The sequence below is a fragment of the Oratosquilla oratoria genome, chromosome 2 (assembly GCF_046742065.1).
Source record: "Oratosquilla oratoria isolate Oo_2021 chromosome 2, ASM4674206v1, whole genome shotgun sequence".
Classification (NCBI taxonomy): Eukaryota; Metazoa; Arthropoda; class Malacostraca; order Stomatopoda; family Squillidae; genus Oratosquilla; species Oratosquilla oratoria.
In genome coordinates this window covers 81868154-81889124 of record NC_134778.1, presented here as the reverse complement: position 1 = coordinate 81889124, position 20971 = coordinate 81868154, and the positions used below count along the sequence as shown (strand labels likewise).

Genomic DNA, 20971 nt, shown 5'->3' with positions numbered 1-20971 from the left:
GGTCTGGCATGCAGCAGTGTGTTGTCTTTCAGTGTGTTAATGGAGCGGTGAGTGATATGATTATGAATATGTTTCCGGAGGCTGGTATTTGGTGGTTGTGGAGGAAGAGAAGAGAGTATCTGTGCGTGATAAAGGTCTTTGGGTGTTGTTTTAATGTTTCTTGGTGTGTGTGGGTGTTCTGCTATGTAGTGTAGCGGGTGTAATGTGTTTGTGGTGGCTGCGGCAAGTGTTTGTGTGCCTCTCATGTCGAGGTGGTCCTTGACTTTGAGGACTTTTGTTTCATGGTGTAAATGGTCTGTAGGTGTTGTATTTGTGCAGCCTGTAATTGTTTTTAGGGCTTTGTTTTGTATGATTTGAAGGTTGTTGTGGTGTGTCTCACTGAGATTAGGAGCCCATGCAGGACTCGCATAATTCAACACTGAGCGTATGCATTGTTTGTATATTGTTATATTAGTTTCTTTGTTTTGTCCAAATGTTGTTCCAGTGATTGACTTAAGTGCGTTAAGTCTGGGTGTGCATTTGTTTTTTATGTTTGTAATGTGTTGTTTGAAAGACATGGATGTATCGTATGTTACACCAAGAATTTTCGGTGTGTTTGTGTGTGGTATTAGAGTGTTGTTGATGTAGAGATGAGGTATGTATTTGTGTTCTTTTGTCCAGTTGGTGAGAAGTGTTGCTGTAGATTTGGTTGGAGCTATTTTGAGTCTGTGATGAACCATGTGTTGAGTGTGTTAAGGTATGGGTGGATTATTTCTGCAGCTTTGTCTGTGTTACGATGTGTGCATGTGATTGTTATGTCGTCTGCATAGGAAGAGATTTGTATTTCTGAGGTGTCTGGCGTGGGTAAGTCATGCATGTATAGATTAAATAGTGTGGGGGATAGAACCGAGCCCTGTGGTACTCCGTTCTTAATGTTTCTGATGTGCGATGATTGGCCATTATATGACACGTAAGCATTCCTACAGACTCAGTTTGACTCATTGACTATCATGAACAACACACATAATCATACACATATCCCACACCAAGCCCTCTACACTCCCTCCTCTCCTGATATCACCTTTTGCTCCCCCTGCCTAACCCCAACAACATCATGGAGAGTGGTCGGAACCCTTGGCTCTGACCACCTTCCAATCATCATCACCACCAAAACAAGATGCACCCCAGTCGGCCACAGACACACTTACACCAATTACAAGAGAGCTAACTGGGAAGCTTTTACTGAAGAGACAGAACAACATTTTGAAACACTTAACAGTACACCAATCACAAACATAAACAATGCTGTGCACACTTTTAATACAATCATACAAAATGCAGACAAGAGATACATCCCTAGAGGCAACAGAAAATCACACAACCCCAACTTCACACCAGAAATCCAAAGCCTCATCAGACAACGTGACACACTTAAACACGGTACCCCCACACCTATCCCTCAAAACATAGCAGACCAAATACAAACACTAAACACTGTGATTGCCAATAAAATACATGAACAAAAAACACAAAATTGGCAAAACTTTATCAATACACTTGATCACAAAACAAACACCAGCAAATTGTACAAAACACTCAACAGCATTACACTATCCAACAGTAACACTACACGCTCTCACGCAGCAATAATCACAACAACAGATAATCTACCCTCAAACAGACAACAAGCAAAGGCACTCATACGTCATTTTGCACAGACAAGCCATCTCACTTCTCACCCTGACGACCGACGCACCATTCGACGTAAGAAAGACTTTCCTACAGACTCAGACTATATACCCTTCATAGACAGTCAGACAAAACTCATAATACATAGTCTCAAGCACTCATCTGCCTGTGGCCCTGATAACATAAGCAACATCCACCTAAAACACATTGGACCACAAGGTATACACGCACTCACAAACATTGCAAACTACAGCTATTCACACAACACTATACCCGACATCTGGAAGCATGGTAAAATAATCACCATTCCAAAACCGAACAAAGACCCAACAATCCCAACATCGCACCGTCCAATCACACTTCTCTGCACCCCCTCTAATGTCATTGAACGCCTAATACTTAAACTTGTCACACCACATATTCCCCTTGCTGACTCACAACACGGTTTAAGGCCACTACACTCCACAAACACTCTTCTGACAAACCTCACACAAAGAATTTAAATGGCATCAATTCAGATAGGCCCCACCAAAGAACACTTCTTATAACATTAGACATTAGTCAAGCTTTTGATGCTATCCCCCGCCACAACCTAACAAATAAAATATATAACACAGACATGCACAATAACACCAAAAGATGGCTGGCCAATTATCTGGCTAAGGGTTGTTGTTGTTGTTGTTGTCGTTCCCTAGACTGTCTGTCCGAGCAGTCCCGTCTCCCCAAGGAATGCCATAGCCGAAACTGGGTTTTCCCACAAATCCTTTATAGAGCGTATGTTGTGTTGTTTGCGTGCATGATTGTGTATAATGCAGTCTTCCATTATGTGTTGTATGGTGTGAAGTGTTACATCCTGGGCAGCTGTTCACAATGCGGTCATCCAGCCTTTTCTGGTAGCTTAAGGCTAAGGGTTGTTGTTGTTCCCTAGACTGTCTGTCGGAGCAGTCCCAGCATAAATGAGTTTTCCTATATGGGTCATTAAATGTACATGGATGTGATACAGATGAGAGTAAAAGGGAAGAGATTGGCATTTTGTTTATGAGAAGAAAGATGGATGTGTTAGTATTGTACAAAACTAAGCTGAAAGGTAAGGGTGAGTTTGAGTTTGGGAGTGTGTTGGAGAGGGCATGAGGAATGACAAGTGGACAAGGGAGGTACAATGTGATGAAGTAGAAAAGTGTGCAGTGGAGTGAAGAGAAACATCTTCAAGGATAATGTAGGTGAAAATGAAATTGAATTGGAAGATATGGTCTTTTGTGAGTGAGAAGAAGGAAAAAGAAAGGGAGGCTTTTTGGATGTATCTAAATGACTGTATGAGTGTTTTGAGAGTAATGTAAATGTGTTGGGGGATTTCAGTGCTATGATAGAAGGAGTAGTAGGGAGATTTGGGATGCCAGATGTAGTTCTTCTATATAGTAAGAAGTGGTAGTGAAAAGATATTAAGAGATCTGTTTAAGAAGAGAAACAAACATAAATATATGTGAGAAAGGGTAGTGGAGGGATGGGTGGTCCCGAAGGCATTAATGGATTTTGTAGTGGTACCCAAAAAAAAGGATTGGAAGAGTTTGGACATTAATGGTTTTAAGGGAAAGAGCAGGGAATTGTCAGATCATTATATGGTAGAAGGGAAATTGAGAGTGGAGGAAAATTGGAGAAAGAAAAGGTAGGGATATCAAGAAGTGAAGGTAAACAAATCAAATGAGAAAGACGAAGAGAAATACCAGGAGAAGCTGAGGGAAGTGTAAGATGTGGTGAGGGATAAGGATAAACAGATGTACACTAGAAAAAGAATGAGCCTGTTTCAAGAGGAAAGTGATTAAAACCACAAAGATGGCACATAGAATGAGGAGAACAGGATAGAACAGGAAAGAGCAATTGATGGGATAGAGGTGAAGCCAGTTGTGGAATTGGAGAAGCAAGCTTTTGATGGCTTGGTTGCAAAGTAGAACTCGGGAAGAATATGAGAACTACAGAAAGGAGAGAGGTAAATCAGAACACAAGGTGAGGGAGGCAAAGAGGAGAGCAGATGTAAAGTTTTGAAAGGAAAAGAAAAGCGTGAGCAGGAAGAATCAGGTAGAGAAGAAAAGGTAAAGAGGACATATGTTAATGGAGGTGAAGGTGGTAAGAGGAAGATAGGTGAAGTATTTCAGGGATTTGTTGAATGTGGAGGAGGATGGGGAGGGGTTGATTGTTGTAGTAGGAGAAACTAGAAAGGTGACTATGATGGGGCTATGGGAAAAGATATGCAGAGAGCATCAGAGATGATGAAAGCTGGTGTAACACCTATGTTGGATGGGTGTCATATGGAGTGTCTGATAAGAGGAGTAGTTATTATGGATTGGCTAGTGAGGTTGTTTAATGTGTGCACAAAGGAAGGGAACATCCAAGAGAACTAAAGAAGTGCATGTATAGTTCCATTATACAAGGAAAAGGGGACAAATGTAAGTGTAGTAGCTTTACAGGGATCAGTCTATTATGTGTAGTTAGAAAGTCATATGGGAAGGCATTAATGGAGAGGATTAGGAAGTAAACAGATCCACAGATCCCAAAACACTAAATGCCTCGTCTTACACTGCCAATCCTAGTTGTACCTAGACAACAACACAACATTTTTTCCTAGAGTGACAAATGGACCAATATAGTGACTGTTGCCTATTACCTGAAGTTGTTAGTCTTCTACAAGAGAGAACTGGGTGACTAGATTGATTAATGATCATTATTATTATTGTTGTTAAATGTCGAGGGTAGGTGCATGCCTTGGCTGGCTATCATCCTTGTGAGAGGTAAGAACCCTTTTGGTATTTAAATATTATATTATTACTATTATCATTGTCATTGAATTATTGTCGTCATCATCATCATTGTATTTCATGTGTACTGATATTTACAGCCATTCCTTGTAGAGTGTTGAGGTACCCTTCCTGAAGCTTATAATGAATCAGTGTTGTATTGAATTATTTTCCCTGTTAGAAATTATTGATGTGTGTTTAATGTATGTTTTCATTGTTGAAGGGTATTAGATAATACAGTTTTATTCCTTATATTGGTTTATATAAATCACATATTGCACAGTATACACAGTGATGAAAAATTGGCATAAATACATTATACAGATGCAGGTAGGGTGCCAGGCAGGCAAGCCATACACTACATTCTAAATTGTGCTGTCATTATGGGAAGTGCAAGATAGGAACCAGTTTTTGCTATTCACCAGCTTTTGTCAAAAAGTAATTAATGCATTGCCATTTCTTTGCAGTAAAACTAATGTCATCAGTAAGGGTCTCATTTAGGTGCAGGACAGGGAGACATAACCCCCTCAACTTTTCTAGGTAAAATTAATCGATATTATCAATATCTTAACACAAAATGCTAGTCAACCTAGCTTTAATAAATTGCATCCAGATAGCAGTTGGAGCACTATTTGAGTTTATCATGAAATAATCAATATAGATTATATACAGGTACAATGTGCATCAGATTTTTGTGGTAAGGCAGATATGTGAGAAAGCTTTAGGAAAAGGTAAGGATGTTTTTTGGGCCTTTATGGATTTGGAAAAGGTTTATGACAGGGTAGAGAGGAAGCCACTGTGGGAGGTTTTGCAGATATATGGGATTTGGGGAAAGCTGTAAAGGGTAGTAAAGAGTTTTTATGAGAATAGTAGAGCTTGTGTTACAATGGAAAATGAAGTTTGAGGTAAAGTTGGGACTGCATCAGGGCTGCGTCATGTTGCTATGGCTGTTCAATGTGTACATGGATGGGGTTGTGCGGGAGGTAAAGGTGAGGGTAATGGGCAGGGGACTGACTGGTTATTGTTAAAGAAAATGAAGAAAAGTGGGAGGTGAACCAGCTGTTGTTTGCTGATGACACTTTGCTTATGGCAGGGTCAGAGGGGGGATTAAGGGAGTTAGTGACGGAGTTTGAAAATGTATGCAATAGGAGAAAGTTGAAGGTAAATGTGGGTAAATACAAAGTGATGAGATGTACAAGGGTAGAGAATGGCAATGAGTTGGAAGTAAGTCTAAAAGGAGAGAGGCTGGAAGATAGCTTTAGGTATTTGGGGTTACATGTGGCAGGAAAGGGAGGAATGGAGGTAGAGTTAAGTTGTAGATTGAGAGAAGCAAGTAATTACCTTCGGGGATTAAAGAGTGTTATGAGAAATAAGCAACTGGAAATGGATGCAAAGAGGAGATTGTATTAAGGGGTGACTGCTAATGGCATTGTATGGGGCAGAGACTTGAAATTTAAGAGATGCAGAGAGGAAAAGTTTAAATGTGTTTGAGATGAAATGTCTGTAAAGATGGTAGAGATTAATAAGTTGGATAAAATGAGAAACAAGGAGGTGAGGAGAAGAGCAGGAGTGAAAAGGGAGATGGTAAATAGGGTTGATGAAAGATTTTTAGGATGGTTTGGACACATGGAAAGAATGAGTGCTGAAAGATTACTAAAAGAGGTGTGGAAGGCAGAGGTGGAGGGAGCAAACTTGTGGTGATAACCAAGGACAAGATAGATGGATGGAGTGAAGTAGGCATTGAGCAAGGAAGGGAGAAAGCAGGAGGTGGGATGAGTAGAGAATGACTGTGTATGGATGATAGTGTTATGGAAGGAAGGTAGAGATGGGGGATGGGGGGGTAGAGGATGCTTATCTGTGAATGATATTTTGACACAGCCCAAAGGGATTTCTCCCCGTCTTCTCTTTATCTGCATGAGGGGGGAGGGTCAGGGGGGTCACCAATGTAGTGAAATGGCCTTGCTGTAAATCTGTCTTGTTGCATTGTGTTTGACCCAGGACAGATGGCAGGATGCAGGGACCTGTCATCCATGAGGAGCTAAGATGGGAGGGGTGGAGGGGAGTGAAATGGGTGGGAATACACATGTGACTCTGACTTAGCTACCTCTCTTATAAGGGGGGGGAAATCTTGGTATATTGAATATATATATATACATAAACACGTATACAGTGCTCGACAAGGAGGTACAAACGGTTAGTGAGAATGAGTGATGAGGAGAATGAATGAGTCATAAATCAATAAACAAAAGCTCACTTCATACCTCTAATACTTTGATGGGTGGCCTTAACGTGCAATGATGTCACGAAGGTGGTTTGGAATGGAAGTGGCGTACTTGGCAAGATGTGCAGGGGTTATACTAGCCCAGGATTGGCGAATGGCTGCCTCGAGCTTGGGTACAGAGCTCGTATCTTTACCCTGCAGGTCTTGTTTAATGTGGTTCCACAGGTTTTCTATTGGGTTTATGTCAGGACTATTGCCTGGCCACGCTGCTATGTAAGGTATATGACAGTCTTTAAGCTACTGAGTAACACTATGAGCAGTGTGGGCTGGGGCGTGATCTTGTTGAAAGATGTTAGCACCTGAGCTATTAAAAGAATCCTCCAGGGAGGTAAATGATATGGACAAGGAAGTGTGAACAGACAAGTGGGCAGAGCTAAGGGTAGGGTTTATGACGCATGCTATCAATCATCCCTCAGTTGCCTCTTAGGGTGTGATTATGTGTGAATGATATTTTGACGCAGCCCAAAGGGATTTCTCTCTGTCTTCAATGTTACTGCATAAAGGGATGGAGAGGGGAGGTTGCTGATTAGATGAAGTGGCCTTGCTGTGGATATGCTGTGTCTTGCTGCATTGCTTCTGACCCAAGGTGTAGCAATGACCCATCATCCAGGAGGAGCCAAGATGAGAGGAAGGGAGGGAAGGGTGGTGAATAAAGGTGGGATGAGTAGGGATGAAATGGGTGGGAGTGGAATTATGCCATTTGACTTTGGCTACCCCCCTTGTAAGGGGATAAGGGGGAAAAAGCCACTGGTATATGTATGTATAGGTGAAAAAAAAAAAAAAAAAGACATTGTACAGGTTGACTTTGTATGAAGACTGTATGTACATATATTATTCAACCAAAATATGCAGCACCTACCCCTTGCAGCTGCATGTTGATAACAAAAATGGGAAGGCATTTTCTGGGGTGAAATTATGTAGATTGAATGTATTGGGCAACCCCTGATGTCACACTAGCCCAGCCAAGTGGAATGTGAGGGAGAACCCAGCCAGTCACTCCCACACTGTTATAGGAAGAGCATTTGTAGATAACCCTTCTCTTTGGGACATTGCCTTTTTTCACATAGGTTTTCTTCATTTCCCTAGGATTTCCATCATTACCTTGGCTCCTACAAAGGAATTAGCTAAAGAAATAAATGCCCAAGTCATTGGAATTTAGAAAGCAGGCCATGAAACTAAAGAAATCAGTGAAATTTTGAAAGTCCAAAGTCAAGAGATACATGATGTGATTTTGGGAGGGAGGAGGGCTGGAGATACTGTTGCTGTGGCTGCCAGAAGAAATGTTGGTTTAATCTTTGGCAAATCACAACATTCTTTAAGGAAAGATTTGGTAGCATAGTTGTTCTTTGAGACATAGAAGTGAAGTACAAGTGGACAGATGCTGGTTGAGAAAAGGTGGACAAGTTCCTTGCTTTATTGATGCAATTTGTTACTTGCAAGAACCCGTCTGTATAGGCTTTGTCCAGTTTTCCAAGTCCCTCCACAGGCCTGATGACTGAGTCTTAGAAGGGCCCTCAGATGAGTTGCCAACAAGGAAATGCATACAATAATTTAAATTACATGGAGCCAATTTGGCCTGACCAGAGTTGAGCTAAGGCTCAAATACTTGCTATTGAGTACATAGATTTAATCCTAATTATGTATATATACAATCTATGGCCAAGTGGACCTATAACCATTTGAAAAGAAATAATGATCAATACTGCAGTCTGTGGTATCATGTTTCGACCGTTGGAGTCGAAACGGCAGCGTGGGCTGGCTGGTAATCTGGAGATAATTGCTCTTTGACCCTGCTTGACCTGAGAGATGAGGTCTTGAGCAGGGTCAGTACACCAACTCTTCATGCGTGTGTGCACTGGTGCTGGCTGGAATGCATATATACGTGCAACAGTACCATTCCAGGAACCTAGGATAGGACATCCTAAGAAGACTTCTTAAAGAGTTTTGAACATCGTAAAGTGTTCTTTAGAGTCAAATCTACTAATAAAAGCAAAATCTCTGGAGAAGTCTTCTTAGGACCCCCTGCACCACATTACTGGGATGGTATCTCCAGCCCTCCTCCCTCCCAAAATCACACCATGTATCTCTTGAATTTGGACTTGACCGCCTTCGACATTTCACTGATTTCTTTAGTTTCATGGCCTGCTTTAGCCCAATGACTTAGGCAATTATTTCTTTAGTTAATTCCTTTGTAGAAGCCATGGTAATAATACTAGGAAAATGAAGAAAACCTGTGTGAAAAAAGGCAAGGTCCCAAAGAGAAGGGTTACCTGCAAATGCTCCTCCTATAACAGTGTATTTACGTAGTTGTATTTTACGGGAAGGGGAGCTATGCTCGTGGTGTCCCATCTTCATATCTCATTTTATCTAGACTCTCTTTAAATTCGTGTATTGTTTTTGCACACACCACTTTCTCATCTAACTTGTTCCAAATGTCTATTACTCTGTGGGGAAAGCTGTTCTTTTTCAAATCTCTTCTATAACTGTCTTTCTTGATTCTCTTTCCATGTCATCTTGTATTTCTACTATCCCATTTTATTAGATCCTCTCTATCAATAGTTTCTATGCCTTTCATGATTCTATAAATAGTTATCAAATCTCCTCTCTCTCTTCTTTGCTCTAATGTCAGTAGCTCAGTGTGGGAGAGATTGGCTGTGTTCTCCCTCACATTCCACTCTGTTGGCCCAGTGTGACAACAGGTGGTTGCCTGATACATTCTATCTACAAAAGTTTCCTCAGAAAATACCTTCTTATTTTTGTAATCAATACACAGCCACAAGGGGTAGGTGCCACATACTTTTGACAAGTACTGTATATTACTAGAATTTCAACTTTTGGGTCTGCAATAGTTCCTAGCCCAGAAATTGGAAAATAACATGTTTTGAGGACTTTTTCTGTGGCATAGACATCCAAGTAAATCATAAGAAACACCCCAGGAAATTTGAGAATTATGGAATATGAGGAATTTTTTTCAGTTGAAAAGAAAATTTGTAAAAAAAAAAAAAATTCTCAGAACTTTTCTGAACCAATATTTCCAACTAATGAAGACTCCTCTGTAAACATATACAACAGATGTTCTTACATGTTTATTATATGTGTATAATGTATTTATATATGCATATATAGATACATGCAATGCATATGTATGTGTGAGTATGTATGGATAACCAATAGCTTAATTTATTTACATAATTTGGAAGCCTTTTTCAGATGGATAACTTGATATAATGATTTGGCTGTACTCCTACAGGATGTGGTAGTTCCTTTGATGCCTGCAGCACCTCAGCGATATACTCCAATCTCTGCTCTCCATGCTGGAGGACCCAGCAGTATCCATTCATCCCCTCGCCATCTTCCGGGCACTGCCTCTCCTAACTTATCTCGAGGGTCATCTGTGCATAGCTCTCCTGCTCACAGATTACAGGAAGAATCTCGAAGACTTCCAGATATGGACCCAAGAACTGAGAGCAAATATGGGAATTTAGCTCAAGATGAAGATTAATTAGTATTATAACAGTACAGAAGTAGCAGAGCAAAAAGAAAGGTTACACACATACACACACACAAAATTAGTAAATGAAAGTTGCCAATCTGTCTTCACAAAGAAAAGCAATTTTTAGAGGAGGGAGATGTGTGCAAAAGCTAGGGTTTAGAAAATATAAACATTAAAAATGAAGAAAATACAGTCTTTTGGTATCATTAGGTGTGAGAAAAGCTTCAGAGCCAAATAAGATCTCCAACTGGATACTTAAGAATATAGATAACAACTGGCAGATGTATAAGTACTTGGAGTAGCTTAGAAGGAAATATAGTCCAAGTTGGAATTGTGCATGAACTTAAAGCTAAGTATAATTGGAGAGAAAGAGAGACCCTTTATACAACAATTAGGTAAATATATTTAGGTTAACACACACACTTTCTTTCTTGGTTGTCATTTGCTGTGGTGAGTGGTGGACATAGATCTTCATTCCAGAGCTGTGAACAGCAGGAATCAGTGACCAGGAGATGCCTTTTGGATATTTGTTGGTACATACATACATACATACATATAGGCTTTTTCCCCCATACCCGGAAGGTAGTCAAAAAACAAAGGCACAGAAACCACTCCCACCCATTCCATTCCCTACATACTCCATTCCCCTCTACCCTTTTCCCTCCCTCTTATCTTGGCACCTCCTGGATGATGGGTCATCCCTGCATCTTGTCCACTGCCCTGGGTCAGAAGCAGTGCCACATGACAGCACATCCACAGCAAGGCCACTTCATTAAATCAGCAACCCCCTGTCTCCATCCCCTCATGCAGAAAAGGAGAAGACAGGGAGAAATCCCTTCAGACTGCATCAATTTATTTCTCATACATACTCCCTCTACCCCCATCCCCCACCCATTTCCCCTCATGCATCACAGTATCATCCATACACAACCATTTTCCATTCACCCCTATCTTCTGTCCTCTCCTATCCTTCCTCAACAGATATTCCCCTCTTTCCCAATGCCCCTTTTACCCCATCCATCCATCTCATCCTAGGTCCCGCCCTCATGTTCACTCCTTCCACACCTCTTTTACTAATCTTTCTTCACTCATTCTTTCCATGTGTCCAAACCATCCCAATCCTATTTCATTAACCCTATCTCCCAACTCCCTTTCCACCCCTGTTCTCTACCTCACATCATCATTTCTCACTCTATCTAGCCTAGTAACCCCAATCATACTTCTCGGACATTTCATCTCAAACACATTCAAACTCCTCTCTCATGCCATGTTTCTGCCCCATACAATCTCCTCATAGCATCCATTCCCAAATGTCTATTTCTCATTACACTTTTTAATCCCCTAAGGCATTTACTTACTTCTCTCAATCTGCATTCCACCTCCACCCCCACTCCACCCTTTCCTGCCACATTCGCACCCAAGTATCTAAAATTCACTTCCTCCAGTCTCTCTCCCTTAATACTCACTTCCAATCTGCTGCCTTTTTCTCCCCTTGTACATCTCATCACCTTACTTTTACCCACATTTATCTTCAACTTCCTTCTTTCACACACCTTCCCAAACCCTGTCGCTAACTTTCTCAATCCCTCCTCTGATCCCATCAAATGAAGAAATGGAAAATCAAAAGAAATCATAAAAATATGAAAGGTAAGTAAAGGGGCAGAAAGTTGGTAGACTTGGAGGCTGGCAAAGGTTGTGTGGATCCCAGTGCCAATCTTGAACAGGAAAGTGACAATACCAATATCATTTATAAGATAGGAAATATGGATCAGCCAAGGACAGGAATGACTAAAATAAATACATTTCTGAAGACAGTAGGTACATACATATACCAAGGCTTTTTCCCCCTTTCAAGGGAGGTAGCCAAAAAGGGAAAGGCATAAAATCACTCCCACCCATTTCATCCCTAAATACACTCCACACCCCTCCCACCCTCCCTCTCATCTGAGCACCTCCTGGATGACGGGTCATCCCCGCACCCTACAGTAGGTAATACAATGAAAACAAGTTTGTGAGTGTGCCTAACCAAAGTGTAGCAAAGGAGTTAAGACTAACTCAGCAAAGTAAAGTGAACAAATTAGAAGAAAACCAAAAGAGTGAGCTTCACCACTTAAAAAATGGGCACGACAAATTAAAAACAGAGCTACCATGTCATGCCTGCAAAAGACTGCTCCACTTATTGAGAGAGGATGGAAAAATGACAGAGAACTCTGTCCCTCCCACTGCAAACTCAACACCACAAAGATGTAAAGTGACACAATACCCACATCTCCGTAAGGAAGTACAGCCTTAAGGGGATAGTGTCTGGTCTCCATATTATGCCTAGAAATAATCTATATTCTCCTTTTCACTTCCCACCAGTCAGTCTCTCCATATTTTATTTCAATTTTTTTGTATAAGAGAATTAGTACCCTGGTGCCTGCCCTCCTCCTAGCCAGAGGTGCAGAAAACAACCCATGTATGTACACATATTCAATAGGCTCAAAACCTATAAAAAAAATTCACATCCATTAAATGCACATGCTCCATATAGATCCACCTCACATGCACCATGGTTACCAACACAAACCAGTACAGAGTTTGAGCTGCTACCACCACAGAATACGCACCCAAAAACACTCCAGCATAAAAATATACTTTAAACTTAACACAAATATAGATCAACAATATCCCAAATATATGGAGCATCCTCAATTCCTATGTAAGTACAACAAACTGGCAGGTGACATAAATGTACACCGCCCAATTTGATTAAATGTACAGACCAAAGAAGAAACCAAATGCTTGGACAACTCCCCAATCTAAATATTAAATTTCAGCAACCACACCACCAGACAACTTCAGCATAACCAAAAACTAACTTCCCCAGATATAACAATATGGTCACCATCCAAACACAGTAAATATAGGAAACCAAACTCAGACCAATTCCCAGTAAATATCACCATAGAATTAGAAGCAAAGATATACTACCAAAATATTAATTGGCAAGAATGTGCAGAACAAATAGGGAAGACCTTGAATACTTTTGCCATGGACCAATTCTATCCATTGACAGAATAGTAGAAAGGATGACTGACCATTCAGAATGGCAGCAAGAAGTATACTCCAAGAGCCTGCAAAAATAATACAACCCCAACTACACATCTGAGATAGCCACCTTCAAGTTAAAGAGAGAGAAAAAAGAAAGAAAGATAAAATAAAGAAATAAAAAATCAGAACAGGAAAAAGAATTACTACAACAATTAAACAAGGAGGTGACATGCCTGCAAGAGGCAGGAGAACAGAAAAACAATAGAGGTACCAACACCACCAAAGAAAATCCAGATGCCTGCCAGCCACAAAGCATTGGTCTACCACTCCCACAATGACTTGTAACCCTAAAAGGCCAGTACTCTTGATCTGGCCCAGAAATTCACTCTATTCTCTCTCACTTCCTACTACCCAATCTCCTTTTTTATTTCTTTGTTCACAGCACCTGCCGTCCCACACTTTTTTTTTAGCCAGAGATGTCAAAACCAAGAAAGGCCCATATACATGCCCTACGTGCACAAAACCTGTAAATTTCTTACACACATTTATCAGTTGTAACACATGATCCACCACATATGCACCACACATGCCAACACAGACCAATACTTAAGACATAAAATAATTTAAGACAAATGTTGAATTAAAGCCATAAAAATCAAATCATCTTATGATGATGGTGACTGAGAAATAGATATACATTTCACATCTTTATTAGATGCAAAATGATCATGATTTCAGTGTTTTTATCTATGTAACTAAGATTACTCTCAAATAACATGAAAATGAGTAGACAAGTTGTTTATGACAGCTTCCTAGCTCATTCGGACTTAAAACAGGAAGCAGTCTTTCCTTCATATTGGTTATTAGTTTTTTTTAACTCTATATAAGTATAACTTTGCTACATTTGTACTGTTTTAATAATTTGGAATGTCTCAATTTGTAAATTTGTATATAATACAGATCTCCCCAGGCTTTGTAGACTGATGCGCACTATTTTCTGGCATGTAAGGCACATGAATATATAAGGTGCCGCTCCAGTTTTGGCAGACATATTCTGGAAAAATAAAGATATATATAGTTTTTGCCTTTGATCTTCACAGCCATCCCCATTGTTGATTAATGTTAACATTGCCAGTATTCAGATATTATAATCTTGGGAATTTTTTATATTATGTTTCTGATTTAAGGAAGTTCTGCAGGACACTGACTCCAATAATCTGTTATAGGAAGACTAAAATGGACCTAAAGTACTAGACCATAATACCCTGTCTTAAGCACCAGTTACCTATGTATGCCATATCTATGTATACCTTGATATGTTGGTGAACTGTGTGAATGTTTAGAACAATTCATGCCTCAACATATGTAATTATGAACCATCTTGAAAGAGATATTAATTTTTATTTTTTATTTTTAATTGCAATACTCAAAATAATATCGGTATATTTGAATTGTCATTTGAAATATGATTTTTTATATGTTTGATATGTATAAAATTATGGTTTATCCAAAGAAAAATAGTAAATAATGCTACATGACAATTTGGTTTTCATAAAATCTTTTATGTGTAAATCCAAAACATGGACTAGAAAAAATCCATATTTGGGGTTAGTTTTCCCTACCTACTATGATTCGCATGAGGGGATGGAAAGGGGTGTTACTGATTTAGTGAAACGGCCTTACTGTGGATATACAGTACCTCTCATTAATGGACTAAAAGGGGGGCAACGGTGTCCGTTGATTTGGAGTGGTTTTTGGGTGGCATAGTGATTGCACGCACTAAACAACAGCACCAAAAACACCGAAAACACAGCTTATTAACGTCCGTTAATGAGAGGTAGTACTGTACTGTTTTGCTGCATTGGTTCTGACCCAGGCAGTGGGCAGGAGACAGGGATGACCCTTCATCTATGAGGAGCTAAGATGAGAGGGAAACAACGGTGGTAGATGGGGATGGAATGAATGGGAGTTGTTGCATGCCTTTGATTTGGGTACCTCCCTTATAAGGGGAAGAAGCCCTTGAGGTATAGATAGAGGTTATGAATCCTATTTCAGGGTCTTTCAGTCTTCTCCATCTTGTCTCCTATCTAAGAAGAGGGAGACAAGATCTTCAAGTGGGATTGGAAAATGGGCTAAGGGACCAACTGCTGCCTTACCACCTTCTTATGATATTCCTGGTTAAGATTCCCTGATTCTCTCAGGATGAGATACAAAGAAAAGAGAAGAAGCAAAGCATAAGATAAAGGAGACAAAGAGGAGAGCAGGTGTGAAATGGGGTAAGAATATGACAGAAAAATTTGATAGTAATAAAAAGATGTTTTGGAAATAAATTAAGAGAGGAAGAGAAGGCAAATCAAGTAGAGAAGAAAAGGTAAAGGTGCAGATAGAGGGATGATAATGGAAGTGACAACAGTAAGAGAAAGATGAGCTGAGTATTTTAGGGAGTTGCTAAATACAAGGGAGTATAGGGATGGAAAGGTAGTTGCAGTGGGAAATGCTAAGAAAATGAGTGATGAATGAGCATAATGGAGGAGAAATAAGGAAAGATAAAGTGAAGGTAAGACAGATATGCGAGTCCAAACGGTGAATCGATGCTGTGGGTGAATGATGCATGCTATTTTATTCATCTAAGACATTTCTGTCTTTGTACAGGTGATGTTTCACTGGCCACAGGCAAATGTTATCCTTGTACAGTTCTATGCGTTGAATAATGTACTCGCGACACCAGTAGAGGTGCGACTTCTGTGACGTGATGAGTGAGAAGGTTTGGTGGGTCTTCTATCGCGCCTCTCCAATCCACCATTGCTGGGAAGACAGTGGCGCGAAACTAGTACCCCATGTGACTCAATCTGAGTATGTTGCGGGGTCCGCCAGGGTCAATTCCCCCGATTTGACGCGTAGTGTGACGGGGCCTTTAAAGGGCAACTGAGAAGGTTTTCACGGAGGTGGTGAATATTTGCTAGATGTATGGCTTAGTCACTTTTTTATAAAATAATGCAAAAATAAAGCCTAATTATTATGCAATGTGATAAAAAGGCATATCAAAATATCGGTAGCAGAGGCATATCAAAATATCGGTAGCAGAGGAACTTTTCCTTCGCTGATCTTCGGCTGTTCTCGTAATGGTCTTGCAGCTGTGACATCAACCTTCCTATTTCCATTCAGGTGCATGCCATGTGCGTGTACTGTAAAATGCCGTACCGCGCTGTCAACTTGGTCATTGATCTGTCATATTTCGTGTGTTAGCAAGGTTTTGTCAAGTATTTAGTTCAAAAATTGTTTGTCGTGTCACCGCAAATTGCAACACTGATTCGACGAAACTTTCTACCACATATGGAATTCATTTTCATTCTTTTCCGAAAGATCCTGTTCACAAAAAGGACTGGAAAAATCTGTTCTAAACATTAAAAAAAAGTACACTAGGAATTAGCGTGAATCCCATTCTAAAAGAAAATGTAACACCAAAAATTTTTGTCATTGACAAGACCCCCAGGTTCGGCTGTAGTGACACGCCGCTGGTCAAAACCAGACTGACCGTCACATAACTCGAGCTTGGCTTTTATACTAGCTGTAGTTGGCAAGCATAGTTCGCAAAGATGTCCTGGTCAGCCAGCGGTCAGCCAATCAGGAACTTGGAAAACTCCCCACGTTCCCACCAGCCTCCTTTAAAAGGTCGGCGTTTCGCCGAGACGAGCAGATCTCTCTCTCGAACCCAACCTGGGGAAAAACAGGAACACTCATGCCCAACCTGAGGCTAATCAGGAACGCGCTCTCTACACGCAGGAAGTAAACTCTACTCACTTCTCGTAAGATACACACACCTCTCACGAACATAGCCATGCCCCATGCACAAACATCTACATGTACTTTTTCTTTGACTAAAATTCGCTTCCTTTCTAACTTTCTCTTACACTACATCTCATTTCAGTTTACCTCCCACTAAAGATTTTTTCCGTTTTTCCACCTTTACTACTACGCCTCCTACCATTTTCTGAACTTTTGGTGATTCTAATCCCGGCGTCGGCGCCGCCGTCCGAGTTCCCTGCCCATTTCTTCTGAGCCACGACCACCAACAGCCCCTAATCGCTCGCTCAATCGCCACTGCAGTCATCGCCGCTGTCGCCACTGCACTCATCGCCACTGCTGCCCTCGCCGCTGCCGCCACTGCAGCCTCCGCCGCAGTCGCCACTGCAGCCTCCGCCACCGCAGCCACCGCCACTGCAGCCCTCTCCGCTGCCGCCATTGCAGCAGCAGCCACCTCCGCTGTCGCCACTGCAGCCGCAGCCACCTCCGCTGTCGCCACTGCAGCCGCAGCCACCTCCGCTGTCGTCATTGCAGCCGCAGCCACCGCCGCTGTCACCATTGCAGCCGTAGCCTCTTATTCAGAACCCTTAACTGATCGCCGGCTGGTCGACAGAGAGGAATTGGGGAACCTCTCTATCCGACCGGCCCGCACCCACGCGCTAGCCTCTTCGCTGACGCTGGCGAGCGGGTTTACACTTCTGACATTTACACACAATTCCCAGTCACGTAATTCTCTGCTTTCAGAGTTGTGCTTGGAAGGAGAAAGATAATACAACACCCGCCCGCCTGGCCCCCCTCGCACCGCCACTGGATCGACTCTACTGACTCTCAAACCCAACCTGGGGAAAAGCAGGAGAAGCTCATGCCTTAACCTGGGGCTAAACAGGAACGCGCTCTCTACACGCGGGGAGTGAACTCGACTCATTTCCCGTAAGATACATACACCTCTCACGAACATAGCCACGACTAGAATTCGCTTCCTTTCTAACTTTCTCTTGTACTACATCTTCTCATTTCAGTTTACCTCCCACTAAAGATTTTTCCTTTTTTTTTTCACCTTTACTACTATGCCTCCTACCATTTTCTGAACTTTTGGTGATTCTAATCTCGGCGTCGGCGCTGCCGTCCGAGTTCCCTATCCATTTCTCCTGAGCCACGACCACCAACAGCCCCTAATCGCTCGCTTAATCGCCCGGTGGCAATAGCCCTCTTTTATACACTACTATCTTTTAATTTTCTTACAGACATTCTTCCCCTCTCACAAAAACCGCGCAAGCGGGTGGTCTTACCTAGTAAGTCGCAAGTCGCAGATCTCTCCCGACTTCTTTACCGAGTTCTCTACCGACTTCTCTCCCGGGCTCAACTCCAAGCAGCAGTTCTCTCCAGCAAGAGGCCTCGGGACCAGTTCTCCACAGCAAGACGCCTCGGGACCAGTTCTCCCCAAAAAGACGCCTCAGGGTCAGTTCCATCCAGCAAGTCGCCTCATTCCCTCCTGTGGTCCTCCGCCCACAGCCACGACGCTTGATGAGACCTTCACTCCGGACCTTCTCCCAACGAGACTACGTCCGTTACCTCCGAGCATATTAACCATTAAACCTTAGTTTTATTGTTATTGTGCGTCTCATTTTCCCTGGCTTGTCCATACTGAACCAAACCCACGACACGGTAAGCAAACGCCGTCGAAGGAGCACTGCCATTGGAAAAAGACAACGCCGGAAGGTAGGTGTATCAGTCTGTATCATATGTATAGGTAGGCCTGTGCTATCTTAGCTGTCACTGACAATCGTTAACAACCATGGTTAAGCTTGACTAATGATTTTTTGGGCTAGGCCTAAGTAAATTAGGGGTGCAGTCATGACATAGGCTAGCTAGGCCTGCAGGATTATGAATATGATCACACCTTTCCACCAGGGTGACAGGCATGACCATGATGACAGGGGCTTCCATAATAGGCCTGTGATCACGTCTTATCAACCAAATTAAGTCATTTTTTTTAAGAGAGAGAGTCAAGTGGAATCCCACCACCCCAGCAGGAGTTAAGCCTAATTATCTTTGACCACGAGAGTGGAATTCGTATTGATAACCTAATGATTTTTTTTCAACTGTTACAAAGTAACTATGATGAATATTCACCTGCAAGTACCACTGCCAGCGAAATTGAGATGGAAAGTGAAAGTGACCATGCTGACATTGTCAGGCATATAACTGATGGCTTTTCTTCCCCCACAGCAACACTACCTATGGCAGATCATTTTATAGACATGTCTGTGAGTATCTTTTGCTAGCCTTCCTCTCCCCTTCAGTCAAATGATTTCTCTATTCTCCTCGCTACATAGCCCTGTTTTATTGTACGTTATCACAGATAAAAATAACTTGTAATTCATGAATCTTTGAAATTTTTGCCTGTAAATATGAAGCTTGGCATAGATCAGGAGATGATTCATCCATTCACAGACTTCCTTGAAAGTTTTGGTATTACTCATTTCAACCTATGAAATCTACCTCTGTTGCAACTCAAGCGTTTGTACCACCAAGTCCGAAGTTTCACAAACCTATACAAGTTTCCATAAGCCAGAAGCGGTGAACAGAGGAACACAAATGAAACCAAAGTAGGACAAACCCTTGGGTCTTGGGTGTAGTAGTGAGGAGGATCCAGTGGTGGACGGCATGGTGGATAACATGATGGACACCGATCCTGATTGGGAACCAGACATAGATACTGGGCTCATGAACTTGGATGAGCTTGACATGTAGGTTTGACTATCATTTTGATTTTTTTTAAACAAACCAAAACAAGGATAGTAAAACACATTTATCCCTCCTTGCACGAACAGATGAACTATCTATGTACTGTGGACGTGGCCATCTTGGTGGTCGAGTGGATGTTTTTCCAACAAAAAATCAAAACCAGCCCTGCTGGGCATGCTGGGGCCTGGCAAATAAGGCCAGGCCCATCAGCGTCTGCTAGGTTCTAGGCCAACCATTTCACGACTTCAGACCTTCATCCGCCCGTCTGATGACAAACCAACGAAATCATGTGTCTGGTGTGGTTGGTGGTTGTGCATTTATGTATGTAAAGCGTGCATGCAGTAATGCATTCCGACGAACTCACCAGTCCTTATTTCCCGCACGTTCTGAGCGTTTGTAGGTTGTGTTATGGAACGGGTGGGAATGATTTTATGCCTTTTCCTTTTTGGCTACCTCCCTAGTAAGGGGGAAAAAGCATTGGTATATGTATGTATGTATGTTATTCTACATTTGGAATTGGTGGTGAAGGAAACTCAGGTGGAGTTCTTGGCTTTAATTCTCCTGGACAAGATCTGTTTTGTTCTCTAACTACTACATACACGGCAAGCCCTCGGGAAAGCTCGGAGGATTGCCTGAAACATAATACACAAATTATTTACAAGGATTGCCATATGAAGAATATTAGGAAGTTGGGTCGCCTCGGTTTTGGTGTCGGGCGATAAAAGTGTAGTGTTGACCCGAGACACAGCTGGGGCTGTTGTTCAAGTAGAGCTCTTAGACTTGGGCGCCGAAAATCATTTGTCAAAAGGGCGTTGTCAAGAAGGTCGGTTAGCTTGGCCACAGAACAAAGCAAGTCCCTTGGGAGATGGTAGTCGTGGATTGACACTACCATCTCGTAGCATATGCGTGTAGTTCAAGTTTTGCCAGTCTCTCTTCATATGATAGTTTTGAGAGTGTTGGTGCCAATTTTGTAATTGCTCTTTGTATTCTTTCAAGTTTTGTTATGCATTTTTTTGTACTTGGTGACCACATCGTTGCTGCATATTCCAATCTTGGTCTTATCAAAGTAATTAGTATTTTCTTCATTTCTTCATCCAGGTATGTAAATGCCACTTTGATTGTTCTTATTAAATCATAAGTTTCTCCAAAATTTTT

The 20971-nt window shown here is 41.7% G+C and overlaps 1 protein-coding gene across 8 annotated transcripts in view; it reads left to right on the top strand.

Moving 5' to 3' along the window:
* LOC143040583 (mitochondrial outer membrane protein SLC25A46-like) overlaps positions 1 to 14343 on the top strand; it is a 63075-nt gene extending 48732 nt beyond the window's left edge. For 5 of the 8 annotated variants that reach the window (XM_076211697.1, XM_076211680.1, XM_076211706.1 and 2 more), the window contains exons 10-11: positions 9989 to 12049; positions 12221 to 14343. In XM_076211697.1, coding sequence (XP_076067812.1) covers positions 9989 to 10240 — 252 coding nt within the window. In that variant the 3' untranslated portion in view covers positions 10241 to 12049; positions 12221 to 14343. Of the gene's footprint in view, positions 1 to 4924; positions 4998 to 9988; positions 12050 to 12220 lie in introns of those variants that run through there. The other 3 variants (XM_076211715.1, XM_076211724.1, XM_076211731.1) reach the window with 3 other exon arrangements.
* Positions 14344 to 20971: the final 6628 nt, after the last annotated feature.